At 33.9% G+C, this 20545-nt stretch overlaps 2 protein-coding genes across 4 annotated transcripts; both read left to right on the forward strand.

Moving 5' to 3' along the window:
- The first annotated feature begins 247 nt into the window (after positions 1-247).
- On the forward strand, positions 248-4518 carry LOC136208026 (dual specificity protein phosphatase PHS1-like). Its single transcript, XM_065998871.1, has 5 exons — positions 248-318; positions 1283-1469; positions 3211-3387; positions 3501-3661; positions 3926-4518. The coding sequence occupies exons 1-5, from the start codon at positions 248-250 to the stop codon at positions 4380-4382; spliced, it is 1053 nt and encodes a 350-aa protein (XP_065854943.1). The 3' UTR covers positions 4383-4518.
- A 1-nt stretch (position 4519) lies between these two features.
- Positions 4520-15186, forward strand: LOC136209416 (DNA gyrase subunit B, chloroplastic/mitochondrial-like). 3 transcript variants are annotated; one of them, XM_066000878.1, is made up of 14 exons: positions 4981-5123; positions 7139-7230; positions 7334-7402; positions 9154-9224; positions 9370-9511; positions 10009-10107; positions 10235-10363; positions 10481-10595; positions 12497-12564; positions 13353-13451; positions 13571-13687; positions 13766-13819; positions 14473-14603; positions 14799-15186. In XM_066000878.1, the coding sequence occupies exons 1-6, from the start codon at positions 5114-5116 to the stop codon at positions 10087-10089; spliced, it is 465 nt and encodes a 154-aa protein (XP_065856950.1). In that variant the 5' UTR covers positions 4981-5113; the 3' UTR covers positions 10090-10107; positions 10235-10363; positions 10481-10595; positions 12497-12564; positions 13353-13451; positions 13571-13687; positions 13766-13819; positions 14473-14603; positions 14799-15186. The 3 variants fall into 3 exon arrangements, with proteins under 3 accessions (XP_065856948.1, XP_065856949.1, XP_065856950.1); XM_066000877.1 differs by lacking the exons at positions 7139-7230; positions 7334-7402; positions 9154-9224; ... (8 more) ...; positions 14473-14603; positions 14799-15186 and adding exons at positions 5306-5452; positions 5556-5649; positions 6155-6411 and having other exon boundaries at positions 4545-5123; XM_066000876.1 differs by lacking the exons at positions 7139-7230; positions 7334-7402; positions 9154-9224; ... (8 more) ...; positions 14473-14603; positions 14799-15186 and adding exons at positions 5306-5452; positions 5556-6411 and having other exon boundaries at positions 4520-5123.
- The last annotated feature ends 5359 nt before the right edge of the window (positions 15187-20545 follow it).

Below are 20545 nucleotides of genomic sequence, written 5' to 3' on the forward strand. Positions count from 1 at the left end.
CTTTTAAGTTCAACATTTTTAGTTTTTTAGCCTCCAACGTACAAAAACGTTGAAGTTTAGGATGTCGGAGGCTAAAAAAATATGTCTAGTTTGATTTAAAAAAATTACCCCAAATCCGTAAGTATGACTCACACACTTGCTGCAATATTAAAATCAGTTCTCCAAGACGTAAATTTCTGGCTTCACCACTTTATCTATTTAAGATAATACAAACTTCAAGACTTGTTAGCTACTAGGCAACTACGACATGAGAGGGGATGTTGGAATTTTAGGGAAAAGAAATGAAACTACTAACAATCAAAACGTCGTCATTTCCTAGTACATTTCCGATAATGTATGCTTGTCATTTAGTATGATGTGCCAATAATAGTATTAAGGGTGACGAATATAGGAGGAATTTTGTTTTCTTAAAAAAAACAGAATAGCTTTATTAAGGAGAAAATCCTTAGCAATTACAACATTAAGCCAACTAGAAATAGAAAAAGCAAAATATTGATTAGCATTAGATAGAGAGTGTATAATAATACAGTAGTAAGCAACTCTGTTCGCTAAACGAGGAATAAAAGAGACTAAAAAATCTCAGTTATCCTTAAGAATAATCTTATAGTCATTAATAATAGAACCAAATTCTATTAGATATGTTCGGTTGGACCGAATACCCTCCACGAAGAGTTTTGCATCAAGCTTAAATTTCAGTTTCAGCAGTCCTTGGTCTACCACCTTGTTTAGGCTTTTCCGCAGTGTCAGTGCTTCCACTAGCTTTGGATCGTGATTTCTCCAAAGACCGTGCTAAAAATGCCTAGAGATCTTCTTCCATCCATGCACAGAATTGCTCTTATACCGCTAGAATTTACAGAAATAAATACCGTAGAATTTTAAATCAAGATAATTAATTAACATAATTAATGGGTTGTTCGCAAGCGAAGTTCATGAACTGGATTAATGAACTGCTCGTGAGAAGCTCACAAATATAATGTTAAGTTCAAACTCATTAATTTTCTAACAAGTCAAGTTTGAATAAAATAAAATAAAAAATTCTGACAAAATGCTTTTTACCATATCATTTTTTTTTAGAATTAGACTTTGTTTTTTTAGTATTGCCTTTTTAAAAAATCTTAAAGTAACCTATTGCCCCTCTCAACATTCTTAAATTCACTTATTAACCCCTTAAATTTACTTAAAAACAAGGATACAGCTAAAACGACGTGGTTTTAGTAGTATTGGGGGCATTTAAAAATTGTGGAAATGACTTCTGTACCCTTCATTTAAAACCTGTATTAAGCCTTTATATATTACACATCATTTGTTATTTACTCCTGTTCTATCAACATCGCGAATCCGCGGGAAAGGAAGGAGAGGAGCTGCTGCCGCCATTCAACATTCCTGCTGCTGCCGGCGGCCGTTCATTTGCTGCTTCTGCCGACGCCGTTCATCTCCTCCGCCGGAATTTGGGGAAGAGAGATATAGAGGTGAGTTTTTAACTTAAGGTTTTAATTTTAGGGTTTTAATGGGATTTTGATTTTAGGGTTTTTGACTAAATTGAATTGAAATTGATACTGTGATAGTTAGGGTTTTAATTTTAGGGGTTTTCGTTTATTGAATTGATTGAAATTGACTGAATTGAATGTGATTTTTTTAGGGTTCAATTGAATTTAGGACTGAATTGAATTGAGTTTAGGATTGAATTGAATTGGATATTTTGAGGGTTTTCAATTGAATTTAGGATTGAATTCAATTGAATGTCATATTGAATTGAATTGAAATTGATAATGTGATAGTTAGGGTTTTAATTTTAGGGGTTTTAATTTATTGAATTGATTGAAATTGACTGAATTGAATCTGATTTTTTAGGGTTCAATTGAATTTAGGACTGAATTGAATTTAGTTTAGAATTGAATTGAATTGAATTGGATATTTTGAGGGTTCAATTGAATTTAGGATTGAATTGTATTGAATGTGATATTGAATTGAATTGAAATTGATAATGTGATAGTTAGGGTTTTAATTTTAGGGGTTTTCATTTATTGAATTGATTGAAATTGACTGAATTGGATGTGATTTTTTTAGGGTTCAATTGAATTGAATTGAGTTTAGGATTGAATTGAATTGGATATTTTGATGGTTCAATTGAATTTAGGATTAAATTGAATTGAATGTGATATTGAATTGAATTGATTTATGAATATGTTTAAGTACCATTGAATTTTCTTTTTCTTACATGGTTAAGCCTCCTCGAGCTTAGAGTCCTGGCTCCGCCACTGATCTGAACTATAATGTCGCTGCTTTTCTGCTCTTCCGCCCTCCCTCTCTTCGACCTTCCCCCTCAGGAAACCACAACGGCTCTTTCGCCTCAGGAAACCACAACGGCTCTTTCGCCTCAGGAAACCACAACGGCTCTTTCGCCTCAGGAAACCACAACGGCTCTTTTGATATCAACGCCTCAGGAAACCACAACGACTCTTTCGCCTCATGAAACCACAACGACTCTTTCGCCTCATGAAACCACAATGGCTCAGGAAACCACAACGGCTCTTTCGCCTCAGGAAACCACAACTCTTTCGCCTCAGGGTAGAGAAGCCGAGAGGTAATCCACTGAATTACTTACCATCCTAAGATATCAATGATAACCTATGTTGTACGGACGCTTCTAATCACTAGGGTTTCTGTCTTTCTGTGTGTGTCTGTGTCCGTGTCCATTTTCGTTTCTAGGCTAGTTGTTTAGGAAGGTTATGTTTTAGAAATAAAGTTTCCCATGTCAGTATCCGTGTCCGTGCAATATAGTTGATAACTTACCTATGCATTAGAGTCAACTAGGTATACAACTCCTTACATGGTTGTTGCTAAAATTGTCACCCCAGGGTAGTAGAACCAATTGTTGGTGCAAGGAGTGATCCACCTCCTGTGATTAATTTGTTAGATAGGCTTGGCAGAGCTGTGGTTTTGGACATCGAATCCAAATCTTTTTCCTGGGACATGCTATCTTCACTTCACCATAGTAGTAGCATTGGACATTCTGAGGATGAAATGAATAAAGCACGTGCACTCAAGGTCATAGGAAAAAAAAAAAAGCACATGCATTTTGTATAGATCAATGAACTTCAACTATGTTTGTTTCTTCATCTGACTATGTCAAATATTTAAAGAACATAATAATACATCTTTGTTTCTTCATCTGACTATGTCAAATATTTTTCTGTTATGTGCAATTAGGTAACTGTAAATTCTGGGGGAGTTCTCTTCTTTGCAATATTCAATCAGTCTAGAGACAATGCCTCTATTTCTAAAGATGCAGCAGCTGTTATCAAATTTTCATCTTCAAGGATGGCAACACAATCTGAACGTCTTGGCTTTGAATTTGCTAAGTGGTTAGGAGTCCAAACTCCACAGGTGATATTGCTGTACCTTGGTAGTCTCATCATTTGCAACCATCACTTAAACAAGATTTCGTGCTTGCATTCTTCCATTTTCTTAATTATAGTGATTTTGATGGAGCGTTGCAGGCTAGAGTAATTCATAATTGCAGTTCAGAGTGGCTCCAGATTAAGGAGGCTGCAGAAAGAGCAAGAGCTACATCAACTTCCGAGGGAGATAAAATTGGTGAAGTTACTTGTTCAGAACTTCTGGAAGCTCTTGATCTTAGCCGGTGCCTTCTTCTGATGAGGTGAAATCAAAACCTAGTTTGTGAATTGTAAAATTTCTTCTAGTTAAATTAGACTGGAATGAGCTGGTCAAGCTTCGACTTACTCTATGCCTTCATTAAAGAAAAGAAGCATATTTAGAACCTTAGGACAGCTCTTTTGAGACACTCCCTAGTAATTCTAGGAATTGAAATTGTTATTGCATGCAGATTCTGTTCCAGTTCCCTTGATCTATATCCAGGGTATAAACCCTCTCCCTAATGGACATAACTTTCTGGCTTTTGCAGTTATATTCATGGATCTCCTTTATTGGAAAGCTCAAATGCGTTCAAACGTGAAACTGCAGAGAAAACTGCGGCAGCTCTTGGCAGGGTCTTGTTGTTGGACCTTGTCATCAGAAATGAAGATAGATTGTCTTGCCGGCAACTCGGATGGCGTGGAAATCCAAACAATTTGTTGTTGGCTGATAAAATGATCACTGCAAACGACTCAATCCTCTCTGAACTCCTCAACTTTCAAATTGTAGCCATTGATTCTGGTGTTCCTCACCGACCTCCTTCTGGAAAACGTACAAATGACCATGCAAATTACCCTAAATTGGTCGAGTTACTTCTTAACAATTATGGTTATTCCTCTAATTTGTTATATGACATAACAGGAGGGAGATTAGGATCCCCTCCTTTAGAAGATGCCAATATAAATGGTGTACGAGGAACAGAAATTACTTCAGTCGTTCATCATTGAGAATAAAATGAGAGAAAACCGACTAAGGTGGTTTGGCCATGTGAGACGTAGAGCGCTTGATGCGCCGGTTAGGAGAACCGAAGAGTGGCAAAGGGATGTAGTGGTGAGGGGTAGGGGAAGACCTAAGCAAACTTGGAGGAGGGTGATCGAGAGTGATATGAGTTTATTGGGAATTGAGGAAAATATGGTAGTGGATAGGACGGAGTGGAGGGAGCGAATCTGTGTCGCTGACACGACTTGATTTTCACGGTTTTATATGATGGTTCATGTTAGCCGACCCCGAATCATTTCGGGACTAAGGCTTTGTTGTTGTTGTTTGTTGTTGTTCATCATTTTCGTAATGGGTTCCGCGCTGCTCTTAGGGATCTTCAAAGCTTCCATATTTTTCTTTTAACACTTCATCAGAAGCTAGATAACTTGTTGCGGGCATTTATGAACATTTCAAGTAAAACTTCTGGAGACTCTGACAAAGAGGATATCATGGTTCCTGACACAGCTTTAAATGGGGGTCTTCATTGTCCTTCTCCACCTGGTAAAGATCGGTTCCTGAATGATAATCATCTAGATTTTAGTGATTCAGAATTGCCGAGAACAGTACCAAGGTCTTCATCTTCTGGAAATAAAGAAAGCTCGGACTCCCGTTCTCCCATGTCTAAAGAATGCTGGTCAGGGAAGTTGTCCAAGGCGGGTGACATCCATCTGACGACGACGAAGCTTCGCCACATCCATAAATGTGCCAAGGTCTGTACAATAAGGTGTTTCTATGGATTTTATCCTATATGTTAAACCATATTATTAAAAATAATAATAATTCACTAGTTATATAGCAGTGCTTTTAATTGTGAGTAGCATTGAGCAAATTATGCATGATATTCCATAAACACGTACATTTGCACAATTTGAATTGTTATTGTTCTGCTCAGGTTGATACAGTATCAAATAAAAAATTGGAACAGTGGAACGAAATGCTGAGAACAGATGCTATAAAACTCTGTCAGGATAATAATTTTATGACAGGATTTTTTGAAGGAACTGACACTAACTATGTTGTAGATGCTTATGAGTTGAAGGTAAATCAAAAAGTGCTACTAAACAAGCGCACTTCACTTTCAAACAGATGCGAAAATTTCTTTCTTCGGGTGTTTGATATTATCTTATATCTCTATCTTGCAGATTAGATTAGAACACATTCTTGAGAGAATATCATTGATCTCTGATGCTGCAGACACAGAGAAACCATCACCACTCACAAATTATCTATCTATCGGTGGGTGTATTTCAAGATGTGGGCCATTGCTTAATGGGTTTTCGTTGGGCGATCGCCCAACCCTCGTCGGGCGTCCGCCCGACGCGTTGGGCGTTCGCCCGACGTGGTTGGGTGCCCGCCCGGCGACCCTCGGGGCGTGCCCCGCGCCGTCGGACGCGTGCACTCCGTGGCCGCCGAGCGCGCGTTCCGCGCAGCTAGACGCTGGCACGTCGCGGCCGCCGAACGCGCGCCTCGCGCTGCCAGGCACGTATGCTCAACGGCCCACGAGGGCGCGCACCGCCAGCGGTCCCAGGCATTGCTCGGGCGTCGAGAGCGTGCCAGTCGCGGTGCGTCCGACGGACGCCGCGCGCACGTCTCGAGCCGTCAAGCGGGCGTTCGACTATCGTCGTCCGCGTGCGGGATGCCGTTGTGTGCCCGCGCCGTGCCGTTAATTTTCCTCAGCTTATTATTCTTTATATATTTTTCAAAACTTCTGGAATCAATCGCTTCGACCGCCTTGTTTCAGGTTTTCGTCACAGGTCCTCCGACTCGGTGTCTACAGCAGTTCTCTCGGATTTCCTCACTTTAGTTCAAGCAATCTTACATCCTTTCTCGCGTCTTTCTTATATGTCCGATGTAGTGGCTGATTGTGTTATTTTACTTAGTGATTAGATAGTTGTTCGTTGGATCTCTTTTATTCAACGTTTAGCATAGCTTAGCTCGATTTTGTACTCTAGCTTTTCAAATTACTGTTTTTCATTAATAAAAGCATCTGTTTGTCCATATTGTTGGAAGGACTACTTTTCCTATAACAGCTCTTGGAGTTTCTTTAGATGGTGAATGCTTTATAGGACTTGTTGAAAACTTTGAATCAAGGCTCGTTACTCCAATCATGTCTTGTATAAAAATTTAGGGTATCATTTTTGTAATCTATATGGTAGCAAAGCAAGAGGACATGAGGGAAATTTGTTTTTTTTTTATGAAAATGGTGATTGATTGCATTTTAACTATTTATCTTTTTTTATAGTTTTATTTAGTTCTCGTCTTCTTGAGTACGTTGAACCAAAACATTATAGAGATATATGATTAACAGTATCTCCAGTTCAAAGAGATTCGCACTCAGAATGTAGTCGGAGAAAGTCTGCAACTTGTATTTGAAGAGCTTCTATAGAGAATATGCTTAAAATTAGGATTTTCTCTCGAATTTTCTGAAGCATGAAGCAGTAGGAAGACTCACGTACAATGCTCCTGAAGATTCTCAGTTGTGTTACTCTAGAGAAACCTATATGTTGGAAATCAAACTGTTCTTTGAACTCATCTAGGGGTAGTGTACAAGATTCAATTCATGTTGAGCTGACTAGCCAGATAGAATTTAATATGAAATCTTGTCATTACTGTTTTGAGCTGGCCTCTTGCATCTGTTATGGGAGAGAAATTAGTGTTAGAGGATATGGATGTTCACGTGAAAATTAGAAAATTATTGAACATGTACTCAAATTAGATAATGCAGTTAACAAGAATCTTACTGGGGTGGGTTTTATGTCAACGGAACAAAAGAAAAAGCTGCTCTGGGGGAACAAAAAGAGCACAACTTCTCAAGAGGTACGTATTGCTTCTTCACATATGAGTTTGCTTTTTCAATCTATGTCATTTACATTGCTGCCTCCTAAAGTAATGATGTATTTCTTTGTCCTTAATACAACAGTCTGGTAATCGGTGGGATACTCCGCTATTTGATGACCGTGAAAGACAAGAGAAGTTCAACAAACTCATGGTAAAGATATTTCCTTTTTTTTTTCTTCTTATTTCCTCAAATTTGAACCTTTCTCATGCTGTTACTAGCCTAGTGGTTAATTAGCTGCTTCTTAGTGCAGATTTTGAACTCATGAAATCAATTTTTATTTATGTACACAAAATGAAAAACAAATAGAATAAGAAATAAATAAATAGAAAAAAGAACGAAAATCAAGATAGCAAGGCAAACATGACGCAAAGGAAAGAAGATTAAGATCTGAACCGATACATATCATACAGTATTGAATATTCCACAATTCCACTGTGCTTTTTTTTTTTTGACTGTGAGGAAGCTCTGCTGCAAGTCAGAGTTCTTAAATTAAGAATTTTATTTGGAATTATAATCATGGAAGAGTTACTAGTTAATTTGAAATTTGTTTCGTGCATTTTATGATTAAGGTTGTTTTTATTTGACTATTTATTGTATTTTAGAAATGTTAATTGTTGCCATATATGTATATATATATATATATATATATATATATATATATATAGTGCGCCTTGTGTCTCTCAGGCGCGTGACTGCGCCTAGGTTATAGGACCCCCTTGCGCCTTAAATAACTATGGGCCTAGGTTCTAGACCGGCCAGACAGAGTGCTAAAATATCTATTTGGTTTCGAACCAAATCAAAATATTGGTGTTCATTTTATAGTAAGTCTAGACTTTAAGTTTAAACCAAATCAAATCTCACAGTCCACTTTCTTAGAAAATAAGAAAATGGCTAGTTATATGGGTTTGTCAAAGACTTAATTCTCACATTTCTCTGATTGAATCCAAGACTTCCTGAATATGCCTAATAAAATGGCAATTCCTAAGATGGAAAATGTTTGGCAACAAGGATGTGATAAAATATATCGTAGATCTAGTTTTCCTTGACTGCCTTGTTGTGCTATGATTGATTCTTGGAGAATGTATTATTATCTTCAGAGTTAGATCTTCCTTTGTCAATTAGAATCTCTGTTTGGCAATTAGACCATGAGAGGAGTTGTTTAAATATTATACAGTTAGGATTTTGTGCACTGATTAGATATCTGCATGTGCATCGTATGTAAAGGTTTCCAAGCTCCAAAGCTCACGGACTGATAAGTTTTTACAATATATCAGGATGATAAGTTGTAAAATTTGATTTGATTATTTTTTCTTGACGAAAGTCTACCTGATTATTCATACTGATAACTACATTTGGGTTTATTATAACTCTTGAAAGGTTATGCTATTTCACCTGAGCTTAAAGGGCTTTATCCCCACAAATTCCGATCAAGTAGGCAATTGTAACTTTTACAGGTTTGAGCTCAATGATTTAATGAAATGCTGTCAAAGTGTCTTGGACAAAAGGTCTAGAGTTCAGATCCTAGACTGTCATTGTTTTTAATGGAATTCTTTTTTAGTACGAGGAATATCTGTTTTTATGCACGCTTCATTCCAATGGATTTTCATGTGAGGCATGTGTTGGAGGGGGATATTGCAGATCGGTTGTCCTCCCTTTCTCAGGTTCCTAGCCCAATCAAGCGTAGCGATCACTGAACACTTGAATTCCTATTTTTATTAAAAAAGAATATTTCTTGGATGTATTTAAAACAATTATTAGAGATCTCAACTACGAGCTTGATCTTTGTAGATATGTAGCTCGTATTTAACAGCATCTTTATTTGTCCTGCATATATATATGTATATATTTAATTTTCTTGGGTTCTAGTAATAATTGAATGAAAAATAACTTATTTTGTCCAGGACCCGCTTCATGATGTTGTGTGTTTCAGCAAAGAAATAGAGGGGGTTACAGTTGATGTGGCTCTACAATGGTAACTAACTTTGTACTAGTTCATGTTGCAACTTATGTATAAATTTTTGCACCACACATTGTTGTGTCTAAAATATTATATGGAATTGTTCCAGATCTTGATGGCCCTTTAATTTGTGACAGTTTGTTCATTCATTCTTTACTAGGTCTTCTCATGCATTTTCAGATACAATACTGGGATATGCCAATAGCATACGTACTATTGATGGTGGCACTCATATAGATGGTTTCAAAGCATCATTAACCAGAATTCTCAATAACCTTGGGAAAAAGTCAAAGATCATGAAGGTGTGTTCATTTTAGCAAAATTCTCAGTGTATTTCTGTTCAATTTGAATGTGTCGCTAGAGTCCTTTGTGGCCAAGGACTTCTAATTTTAGTTCTTACTAATCATGGGATATTATTTATTTAAAGTTGATATGCATGCCGAATGTGTGCTCTCATTTGATCACTTCAGCACAACAAATAGCTTGTTTACATATAATATGATTTCCTATCTTCTGCCTCACCATCTCCACTATATCCACTTTTTCTTCTCTTATTCCTTCTTTTGAGTTTACATTTGTTTATTGAATTAATAAATTTTATACATGCACTATATTATTTGAGAATAACACAAAAGGCTAATATAATTGTATAAGATCCAAAGTCTTGGGACTAGTTAGAGAGACACTACATATCAGGCAAAACAATTTTGTGGTTGATCAAAAGCAATTTTAAATGTTATTTATCCGCGGATTACTTATTCAAATAGCTTTAGTTGTTCTGAATCATTTGCTCTTTCAGGATAAATATATTAATTTAAGTGGTGAGCATGTAAGGGAGGGTTTAACAGCAATCATATCAGTTAAAGTTCCTAGTCCATAATTTGAAGGTCAAACTAAGGTAATGTTTGGTTACTCTCAAATTCCCATAGTACTAATTATGCTCGAGCCAACTCTCATTTTGCAATTTTTGCCTTTTCTTCATTTCCAATAATATACGTCTTGGCTTTCTCATTGCTCATCGAAAGACAAGGTTAGGGAATCCAGAAGTGTGGAAAGTGGTGGATCAATCTTTGCAAGAGTCTCTTACTGAATATTTAAAATTGCATCCTGAAGTTCTTGATTTAATCCTTTCAAAGTCTCTAAATGCTCTCAAGGTACCCTTCTAATTATTTTGTTTCTTTCCACTTCCCATTGTATGACTAATTCTGTCACATAGGCTGCCTGACAGTTAGATAAAAAGTTTGACCTGATTGTATGTGTGTCTTATCTAGGCAGCTTTGGCAGCAAAGAGGGCAAGAGAGTTGGTGAGACAAAAGAGTGTCTTGCGGACATCAACTCTCCCAGGAAAACTAGCTGATTGCTCATCTTCAAATCCTGAAGAATCTGGTTGGTGTTATATGTTAAATTTTTGTTATGAACCAATGTCTGTGATATGAACTAAGCTTAAGCTGATAGTTAAAGGCCCAATTCATATTAATATCTGACACTTGTTAGTTAGTTGAGGTTTATTAGACAGAACCTCAGTTCTGTGAAACTATTTTGGTGAAAAGGGACTTAATTCCCTAATCCAGAAATTCTATTAGATAAATATTCAATACAGAAACTGGCCACTAGTTCACAAATGCCAACAACTGTCATCAAGCAGCAACACTTTTAATTCAACCCACATGCACAATAAACGAAGCCATTGACACACAAAAGACCCAAATAACACAAATAAAATACAAATATTAATTAATAGCCTATAACGTTTTTATTGTTGTATTTACATTTTGCTTATGAAAGCTATCTACGCCTAGCAGAAATTAAAAATGTTTAAATTTTAAATGATGTTTGCTACATGAATTTATTTTCATTCATTAGCCAATATGCTTATGTTTTTATTAGGTTAGCTGTTATGTTAAGTGTTCAAACGAACTTCTCAACCTTTAAGAACATCTTCAGTTTTGTCTGATTCTTTTTGACTTGATTAATTGTGGCTGTGAGTTTTATTGTTAGTAACACTGTAATTTGTAAGGAATGCAAAAATGTGTCTCTGGAGCTAAATAACAATCTTAATTAGCAGAGATTATTGTTATTATTTTTATGGGATAAGGTCCAAATTTGCCCATATCGTTTTTTTGGGGAAGTGAAGATTTACCACTAACAAACGAAATAGTAAAATTTTACAGCTGTCTTTTCCAAGCAAGATCCATTTTACCCCCACCTAACTCTAATTTTAAACTGGCTGGTTTGATTGTTATTTGATTGCCACATTGAACCTTCCAAACAAGTTTATCGATAAACTGAAGCAGTTTCGTGCGTTTTGGCAGGTCTTTTATAGATGTGTTAATAACATAGTAAACATTTTAGGCAGTTTTTTTGTGATTAACTTATAGGTGACAGACTTGGTTGACATTTTGGTAGGTTATTTTTAGCTATACGTTTTAGACATAATTGATGTTTGGAAGGTCTGACTTGACAATTAAACAAAAGCTCAAATAACAATAAACAAGTCCGTTCAATTTTTCTTTTAGGTAGGGGTGAAACTGTCCTTACCTGGAAACTTCAGGGGTATAATTTTACCATTGCATATGTTAGGGGTAAATCTGCACTTCCCCAAAACAATAGGGGAAAATTTGGACCTTATCCCTTAATTTCAGTGCAATGCTGACAACATAGAAACTTAATTTGTATATCCCTGTTGTTTTTGCTAATTTTCCCTTCTTTGTTTCTGTCCACAGTCGAAGAAAAAAGTTGGAAATGGAAATGATTCTTAGAGATAGTGTAGCATGTAAATTAGATGTTGTTACAAAGAAATGTACAAAGTTTCTTTCGGGATTGTGTTGGACCTAAGAAAGTCCAATATGAAAACTTTTTGTGCAGTAAACATCGTATTATAGTCTGATTGTTCGTTGTTACAGTAAATTACATTATGACTTGCTATCCTTGTAGTTGTAATTTGGATGATCATTCACCATTATGGTTTGTTTGTTACTTTGCTTATGAAATTTTTCTTGTTGGTTGGTTATCCTGAAGCTCCAATCTCTCTCTTGGACAAATTCAAGTGATGCAAAGTTGGTATTCATTCTATATGGTGAATTCTTCAATGGTTACTTTGACTAAATGTTGACATTTGTTGGTTCTTTATTTCATTACAATGTGAAATTTCCTGTGCAGGCAAAATATATTTTGCCCCTAATTGAATTTTGATTTTTCTAGAGAAGTCCAGAATTACAGTTAGCTCACTTGACTGGCATTATTAATTGAAATCTAGATATTTGATCTTTATCATTTGATCCTTGCAGAAATTTTTATAGTTGAGGGAGATTCCGCTGGTGGAAGTGCAAAACAGGGTCGTGATAGGCGGTTCCAGGTATTGGGCCAAATTGATATGTTTTGGTCTGCAAGCAACTGCAGATGCTAGCTTATCCAATAAACAAGAATAGAGATAGCTCGTTCATTGTGTTCAAGAATTGCTAAAATAGTTTTGTGCTCAAAGCAGTTTTGCTTTACAAATGCTAAGATTTCTAGTTGCCCCAAGAAATAGATAGAAGAGTACCAGATAACACATTGTCATCTAGGAAAAAAGAACCAAGCTCCTACTATTTTTTTTAAAGAAAAGTTAAGTATGTGGGTAAATCGGGTTTCTGAAGCCTTTTTTTTTTAATCCAGAAAAATGTTGAAACCCCTTGTTTTCAGAAAAGTAGAAGAAAATGGACATCTTTCAAATGTCAATTTTAGGCCTTTTGTGTGCTTATGAGGTGAACATGTCTTTTGCTCTTCTGATGGACAATAAAGTTGAAATTATGGAGGGAATATAGAATCTACTTTTGTTGAAGACTTGAAGTAAATGCACCTCTTAAAGTTCCAAGACATGTTTCATGTATGAGCTCTGTGTGACTGCATTTTGTACCCCTTTTTTAAGCCCATAGTCTTAGTTTTAGTATTTTCACCATGCAATATCTTCTGTATTAGTGGTGTAACTTCTGGATTGCGCAGTTAACTTTAAAATATATTATATGTCCTAGTGGACTTCTTTTTATAGAAGTACCATTTGCGAGATTTTTTTTAAATGTTCTTCTTGGCTTTTCCGATCACTATCTGCCATTTCATAAAAGTCTTGCTGCCCACAGAATCTTGATTTCCAAGATGTTGTTGCAGGCTATTCTCCCCCTGAACATAGAAAGGAAAGATGAGGCTGCAATGTACAAGAATGAAGAAATTCAAAATCTTATACTTGCCCTTGGACTTGGAGTGAAGGTTTTCTTTTCTTTTCTCTCATTGCTTTTGCCCTTTGATCCTAGCTTCCCATAATAATAATGGCAATAAGTCTTCTAGCTGCTAATTGTTTTTAAGGCATAGAATATTCTTCTTTATAGGGAGAAATTTTCAAAAAAGAGGCTCTACGGTATCATAAGATCATCATATTAACAGATGCTGATGTTGATGGTGCACACATCCGAACTCTTCTGCTGACCTTTTTCTTTAGATATCAGGTAGATAACTGAGAAAATTGTGAATTTTCGAATAAAAATTGATTGTGGATTATAATTATGGATAATTCTATCTTGTAGAAAGGCTTATTCGAAGAAGGTTGCATATGTGTTGGTGTTCCCCCTCTTTACAAGGTTGGATTTGGCACTGTGAAAAGCTTGGCACTGTCTATTCCAAATAACAATGCTCTGCTGATGTATCTGAATGTCTGACATTATCCTAAGATGAATGCATAGCATGGATCTGCATGCAGTGCTCATCTTCAAAATCTGTGAATTCTATTTAATAATAAATAGAATTTCATTAGCAGCCTTTTGCCTTATTTTTATTTTTTTTTAGAAAAAGCAAAATTCCTCTCACCACATTATTGAAACCTCTCTTGGTTGTTTCTCATAGGTACTCAATATATTTATCTGAACTACTTTTTTTTCTTTTTATATTATTCTTTGAAATGTTTACCCTTTGGCTTGAGGCATTGCAGTGTAATTTTTGTATGCTATACTTTGTATTGGGTTATATGTATAGAAAGTGGAAGAGTAAATATGTGAAGAAGATATTATTCTTCTCTGTTTGGACATGGATGGAATAAAAATAAATGGAGGTTGTCTTTAGAGTTGTCAATTTGTAACACGTGGACATGATTTACAGAGACAATCCGCCTGACATGAATATTAGTTTTGTTGTATTTATGTCATATATAATCAAATGGAAAATATAGATCATATGACACAAACACCCTTGAACGTGAAGAGCATTTGACAATTATGAATATTTTGAATATTTTTAGGGTTGGGAGAAATGATGTCTGTACAACTATGGGAAACAACAATGGACCCTGAAAGAAGGGTGCTGAAGCAATTAGTGGTTGAGGATGCATCAGAGGCTCATAATGTTTTTTCTTCCCTAATGGGTGCTAAGGTATGCGGATCAAGCGTGTTTCTTATTATCTAGTTTCATGGTTACATATAGCTGGTGAATTTATAAAGTTCTCATAATATTAATGACTAGTGGCGACAATTCTCGATAACTTTACATGTTCACATCATGTTAACTTTTAGCAAAATTTCCTTTTGCAGTTTCGATTTGGCTTATGTCGTACTCTTGTTGTTTTAGGTGGATGGCCGGAAGAAACTTATCGAGAATTCTGCACGAATGGTTGACATTGATCAACTCGACATTTGATAGCAGCATTATGAGAGTGAAAGTTTTGTTGTTGCATGCCGTAAAACTGCACCAGATTGACATTTCTTTACCGTTGATGTTGCTGCTGCTGCTGCATTGGAAGGGCAAGAAAGAAGGATTTTTTAATAGCATTGGCATTCGTCGGTCGCAGCAACACTTGTACATGTGTATTTCTTAGGGTGTAAAGGGGGAAGTATTTTTTTATGGTTACAAATCCTGAGAACTCATCTATCTTCCCCCTTGGTCTTGGTGGGTAAATTATTATGAATTAAAACCGTAAATTGGATTCTTTTCATAATCGAAATAAAATTTTGATTCAGTTATTTTATATTTTTATTTAGGTACAAATCAATATTTCATGATATTTTAAATTTCAATTTTAGTAAAAATAAAAAATATTTCGGTCATTGAGTGGAATAAAGTTGTAAACATATCATATGGTTATAGAGGGTAATTTCTCTAAAGAACTAAGTTTTCCGTATATCCCTCTCTAAACGCGCTAACTTAATGGGAATGATAGAACAAACTTGATCTTTATGTTGAGATCGAGTTGGCTAACTAGATCTCGAGTTCAAGTTCTAGCATATATTCAGAAAGCTTTAATCATCTTTTGTATTAAGACAAATAAGGAATACATTTATTATTTTAATAATCATAATTATTATTATATTTCTTAAACTGTTTATAAAATGAAAATGACTATTTTTTATATAACATAAAGGAGAACTGTTTATAAATTGGATTTGGGTATTTGATTTCTTTTATATCTATATGTATAAAATAGAATAAGAATGGGTTAAATTCCTATTACTTTGGCAGAGTTCAAATTTGCGATGTTTAGAAGAATAGACAATATTTTCACTGTATTTCTCATTGTTTAGGAGGCAAGTTTGCTCGTCTTCTTTTTCCGGGCTACTTTTATATAGGGATGCATGTGGTCGGTTAACCAGTCCATTAAGATTAATTCGATCGGTTAACCATTTAATCGGTTTTTTAAAAAACAATAACCATGCATTAGTCCATTAAATTCGGTTAACCAATTATTTCGGTCGGTTAACCTTTTATTTCGGTTTCTAACCATTAGTAAATAAAAATAAAAATAATAAAAGAATTATAATTTTTATTATGAGGGAGACGACGTGTCAATGGCGAGTTGAAGAGATTAATTGCGGAGAGGGAGATGTACGTGCATTATGTCCGTGTGATATTACTTAATGCACTAATTATTTAACCCTTATGGTTTTACATAATACACTAATTAGTTCCTGAATTTTTTAAAATAATCATATGATCTCTCAATTTTGATTCCGTTAAATTGTTTAGTCCCTATATCAAATCTCCGTCTAAAAATACGTTAAAGAACAATTAAACGGGAAAAAAAGGTAAAATTGCCCCCAATAAAACTTCTAGCTATAAAGTTTTGGAAAACAAGTAATAAAATTTTATCCTTGTTTCTAAATCCAGAAACATCAAAGAAAAAAAACCCGCATAAACTGGAAGTAGAGAGACAGTAACAAATTAACTGAGAGTTATTTACATATTTTCATCTCATTTGATATTAATATTTGATAGGACTAAACCCTTAAAAGCGAAAAATTTTAGAGACCTTATAATTAAATAGTTGATTGATTAATGAGTTATGAAAAACTATAGCGACTAAATAATTGTTTACCCATATAAATAAATTCATTTTTATAATTTTTTAATATTTAATTGAGATTCGGTCGGTTTCGGTTAATCGTAGTCGATTGGAATACAGAAAACGTAACCGTAACCATTATATTTAAAATAAAAAACCGTATACTAGACCATCGATTTCGATTAACCTTATTTTCAGTTTAATTTTCCGGTTTTTCGGATTTTTATATGCACCCTACTTTTGTATATGTTTGTCCACTAAATAGGCTTAAGCACCTTTTCAATGAGGATCTTCTGCTTATTTTTCCTTCAATTGCTGGTCCTGGGTTGTGTTGGGTTATTTTAATTGCATTTCTTGCTCTTTATTTGTGGTGGTAACTCTTTTCGATGCGTTGAGTTCGATTAAGTGTTGTTATATCTTAGAGGACGACTAGTCCATAGCGGGTAAATTCTATCTTAAGAAAATTGTTTCCTGCAAGCCTCAACAATTTCTTCTCCTTTTCTATTTGTTGCTACATGGTTCAAAATTATCCAGTAACTTTTATTTTCTTATGTAATAATTATATCAATAATATTACTTCTCCTTTATTCTTGTTCAGTTTCTTCGCATCCATATCACATCTAATGATTTTATATAAAAACTATCAACTTAAGCTTTGGATCAATTGGTTACTTGATATAGCATCAAAGCCTCTTAGATCAAGATTCAAATCCTCACAATCGTATTAATTTGTAAAATTAAAACACATGGTGAGATGAACCAGTGTTATACACGCTAAATTCAATGGGCTTTCACATACAGAATGAGAATAAAGTTAATTAATAAATGTATAAATAAAATGATTATAATTATTAGAGAAGAATGGAAGATATCCAATGTCCTATGGATTGTATAAATAGAGTCCCCTCCCATTCAATGGTTGAATTGGCCTCGCATTCATTTGGAAACCCTATAATATATAATAACAAAATTCAATCATAAGTAATTAATAATTAATGAGAAATTAATACTATTTAAATATAGTTGAAATGCAAATAAAACAGAAATGAAAAATACTGACAGAATCAACAGCATTCTTTAAAGCTTCAACCTGATCCACTGAGACACTCCCCACCTGTTAAACACCATGTCTATCAAATATCCCTAAGACTATATAATTAATGAAATCTTCTTAATTATATCATTATCGTATTCATATCGTATCAATTATCTGATTAATTAATGTTAAATAAACCAATCCTAACAACCCAAAACAAATTTAACATAATCGTGTTAATGTAATGTGATTAGTATCGTATTTTCAGATTACATGTAATTTTACTATGTACCTATATTATAGGACGACTATTTTATATCAGTTTTGTTGTCATTACTTATTGGAATTAGATCCACAAACCACAAAATCATAAACGCATGTTAATTCATCAAGATCTAAAGCAGAAACTACCTGAATTCAGACGCATCAGATTGAAGTGAATCTGAAACGTCTTAGGGCGATAGGTCTTCTAGGGGTACAAGCAACTAGCACATCTATACTTGTTATGGAAGGTTGTAGATTTAGAATGTTCATATCCTAGAGACCATAACCTTCTATTTATAGAGAAAACCTAATTCTAATTATTGTAATTCCTATTCTGCTCATCATAGAATTCGTATATTATAAATGAGTATCTACACATAAATAAGCTCATAGTCATTATATGTATATAAATGTTTTAGGTCCATAAACTAAATTAGACCAGGACTAATATATGATAGCTCATAATTTACTATATTATACATGTAAAGCTTACATTGTAGATTTTAATCTAAGAATTTACTGGATTTATGTAATGTGTTTACAAGTCACGTGTAATTTTAGAAGTATTTAATTACCTTGTTAAGGATTGTCCAAATAACCCCTTCAGTGCAGGGAGGTGATGAAAGATAACCATTGTATCTGTAATACTCTCTGGTTCCAAATTCCATAATTCCTGGATTAATTATTCCCAGATCCGTCTCCGTTTTTGTAACTGATTTAATATAAGGTAACAACTGCATATAATATAATATAATATAATATAATATAATATAATATAAAGTAGTAAATAAATAAATACTATAGAATAGTGTAATTAAAGTATATGAAATAATAATTAATTAAATAAAGAAGAAATGTACTTTGGAAAGGAAAGGATCAGGTTGGCCATAGCTGTATAAAATTCCAATAACAGCTATATTTCCTTGAGGGTTTACATGAACTATGTGAAGCTCCAAATCGTACATTTTATATATAACACAAAAATCAACACTATATAATATATACATATATATGTCCCGTTTTGAACTTTTATAGACACTGGACGAGATAATAAATTTGGACTTCTTATATTCTGAAATCGAGAACACATGAAATTCAAAGAGGTGTAAAAATATGAATTTAAAGAAGAAAATGTAACAATTGCTTTAAATTTTGGAAATTACAATGGAGGAGACCAAATAGAAGTAAAATTTTAGTCGTTATTTTCGAAATCAGTAATTGTTTTTATAGGATAAAGTCCAAATTTTCTCAAATTCTTATGAGGGAAGTCCATATTTACCCTTAAGCTATGAAATGTAAAATCTGATCCCAATGTTTCCAAACAGAATCAATTTTATTTATATCAGCTGATATAAAATTTGAATAAACCGGCTTTATTGTTATTTGACTATCACACTAGACGTTCCAAATAATTTTTTTTTTGATAAATTCAAATTGTTTCGTGCGGTTTATCATGTCATTTATAATAATGAATATTTTATGTAATTTTTTTTTTTGCGATTAGTTTATACTTACATACTTATGGTCCATTTGTTTTACCTACTGTTTATATAAGAATTTGAACCATTTAATTGATGAGTCTTAGATAGGAGAAATTTTATAGTACTTCGGGAGTAATACTCCTGACGAATGAAAATCGTTTTAAATACCACTACATGGACAAAATTGGTGGAAAGGAAAAATATATATATACATGTATCGTGAATTCATTGAGCGGAAGTATCATTCTAGGAGAACCCTAAAATCTTCCGGCCCTAGGCAGTTGCCTCGCAAATCACCTTCAAGACCACCCTCTATATATATATATATAGGTACAATAACAAAATTTGTTTCTATCGATTTTTAAGATAATGACATGTTTTTATAACTGTTTTAGTAATACAATAAATATTTTTAAACGTAATTAGTATTTTGAAAATCAAGTACAACAGTGTTAAATAAAGATTTAAAACAACACTAAATGAATTTATTCAAATTTTCTGTTAAATAAATATAAAATTGATCTTACTAAAATAACGTAAATCTATCATTCTCCAAAAACGATAACTACAAATTTGAAATTATCCTATATATAATACCTTATTCCATTGATAGAATGTTCAGAAGGAGAAAATGTAACAATTGCTTTAAATTTTGGAAATTACAATGGAGGAGACAAAGTAGAAGTAAAATTTTACTCGTTATTTTCGGAATCAGTAATTTTTTTTATAGGATAAAGTCCAAATTTTCTCAAATTCTTATGAGGGAAGTCCATATTTACCCTTAAGCTATGAAATGTAAAATCTGATCCCAATGCTTCATAATCGAAATAAAATTTTGATTCAGGTATTTTATATTTTTATTTATGTCCAAATCAATATCATATTCAGTTATTTTATATTTTTATTTAAGTACAAATCAATATTTCATAATATTTTAAATTTCAATTTTAGTAAAAATAAAAAATATTTCGGTTATTGAGTGGAATAAAGTTGTAAAACATATCATATGGTCATAGAGGGTAATTTCTCTAAAGAACTAAGTTCTCCGTATATTCCTCTCTAAACGCGCTAACTTAATGAGAATGATAGAACAAACTTGGTCTTTATGTTGAGATCAAGTTGGCTAACTAGATCTCAAGTTTGAGTTCTAGCATATGCAGAAAGCTTTAATTAGGAGAGAATCCACCTAAACTATGTCTGACGAGTCGAACCGAGTAATTAGATAAACTATAAAAAAAAATAAAAATAAACCTTAAGA

Source organism: Euphorbia lathyris, chromosome 10 (genome assembly GCF_963576675.1).
Source record: "Euphorbia lathyris chromosome 10, ddEupLath1.1, whole genome shotgun sequence".
Lineage (NCBI taxonomy): Eukaryota > Viridiplantae > Streptophyta > Magnoliopsida > Malpighiales > Euphorbiaceae > Euphorbia > Euphorbia lathyris.

Excerpts from the sequence above, each read along its gene's own strand:
- LOC136208026 (XM_065998871.1), top strand. The coding sequence starts at position 248 with ATGAGAGGGGATGTTGGAATTTTAGGGAAAAGAAATGAAACTACTAAC. Across the intron at positions 319-1,282 it reads CAAAACGTCGTCATTTCCTA|CCTTTATATATTACACATCA; the intron begins GTACATTTCCGA and ends ACCTGTATTAAG. Across the intron at positions 3,662-3,925 it reads CGGTGCCTTCTTCTGATGAG|TTATATTCATGGATCTCCTT; the intron begins GTGAAATCAAAA and ends TGGCTTTTGCAG.
- LOC136209416 (XM_066000876.1), top strand. The coding sequence starts at position 4,815 with ATGAACATTTCAAGTAAAACTTCTGGAGACTCTGACAAAGAGGATATC. Across the intron at positions 5,124-5,305 it reads ACATCCATAAATGTGCCAAG|GTTGATACAGTATCAAATAA; the intron begins GTCTGTACAATA and ends TGTTCTGCTCAG. Across the intron at positions 5,453-5,555 it reads TAGATGCTTATGAGTTGAAG|ATTAGATTAGAACACATTCT; the intron begins GTAAATCAAAAA and ends TCTATCTTGCAG.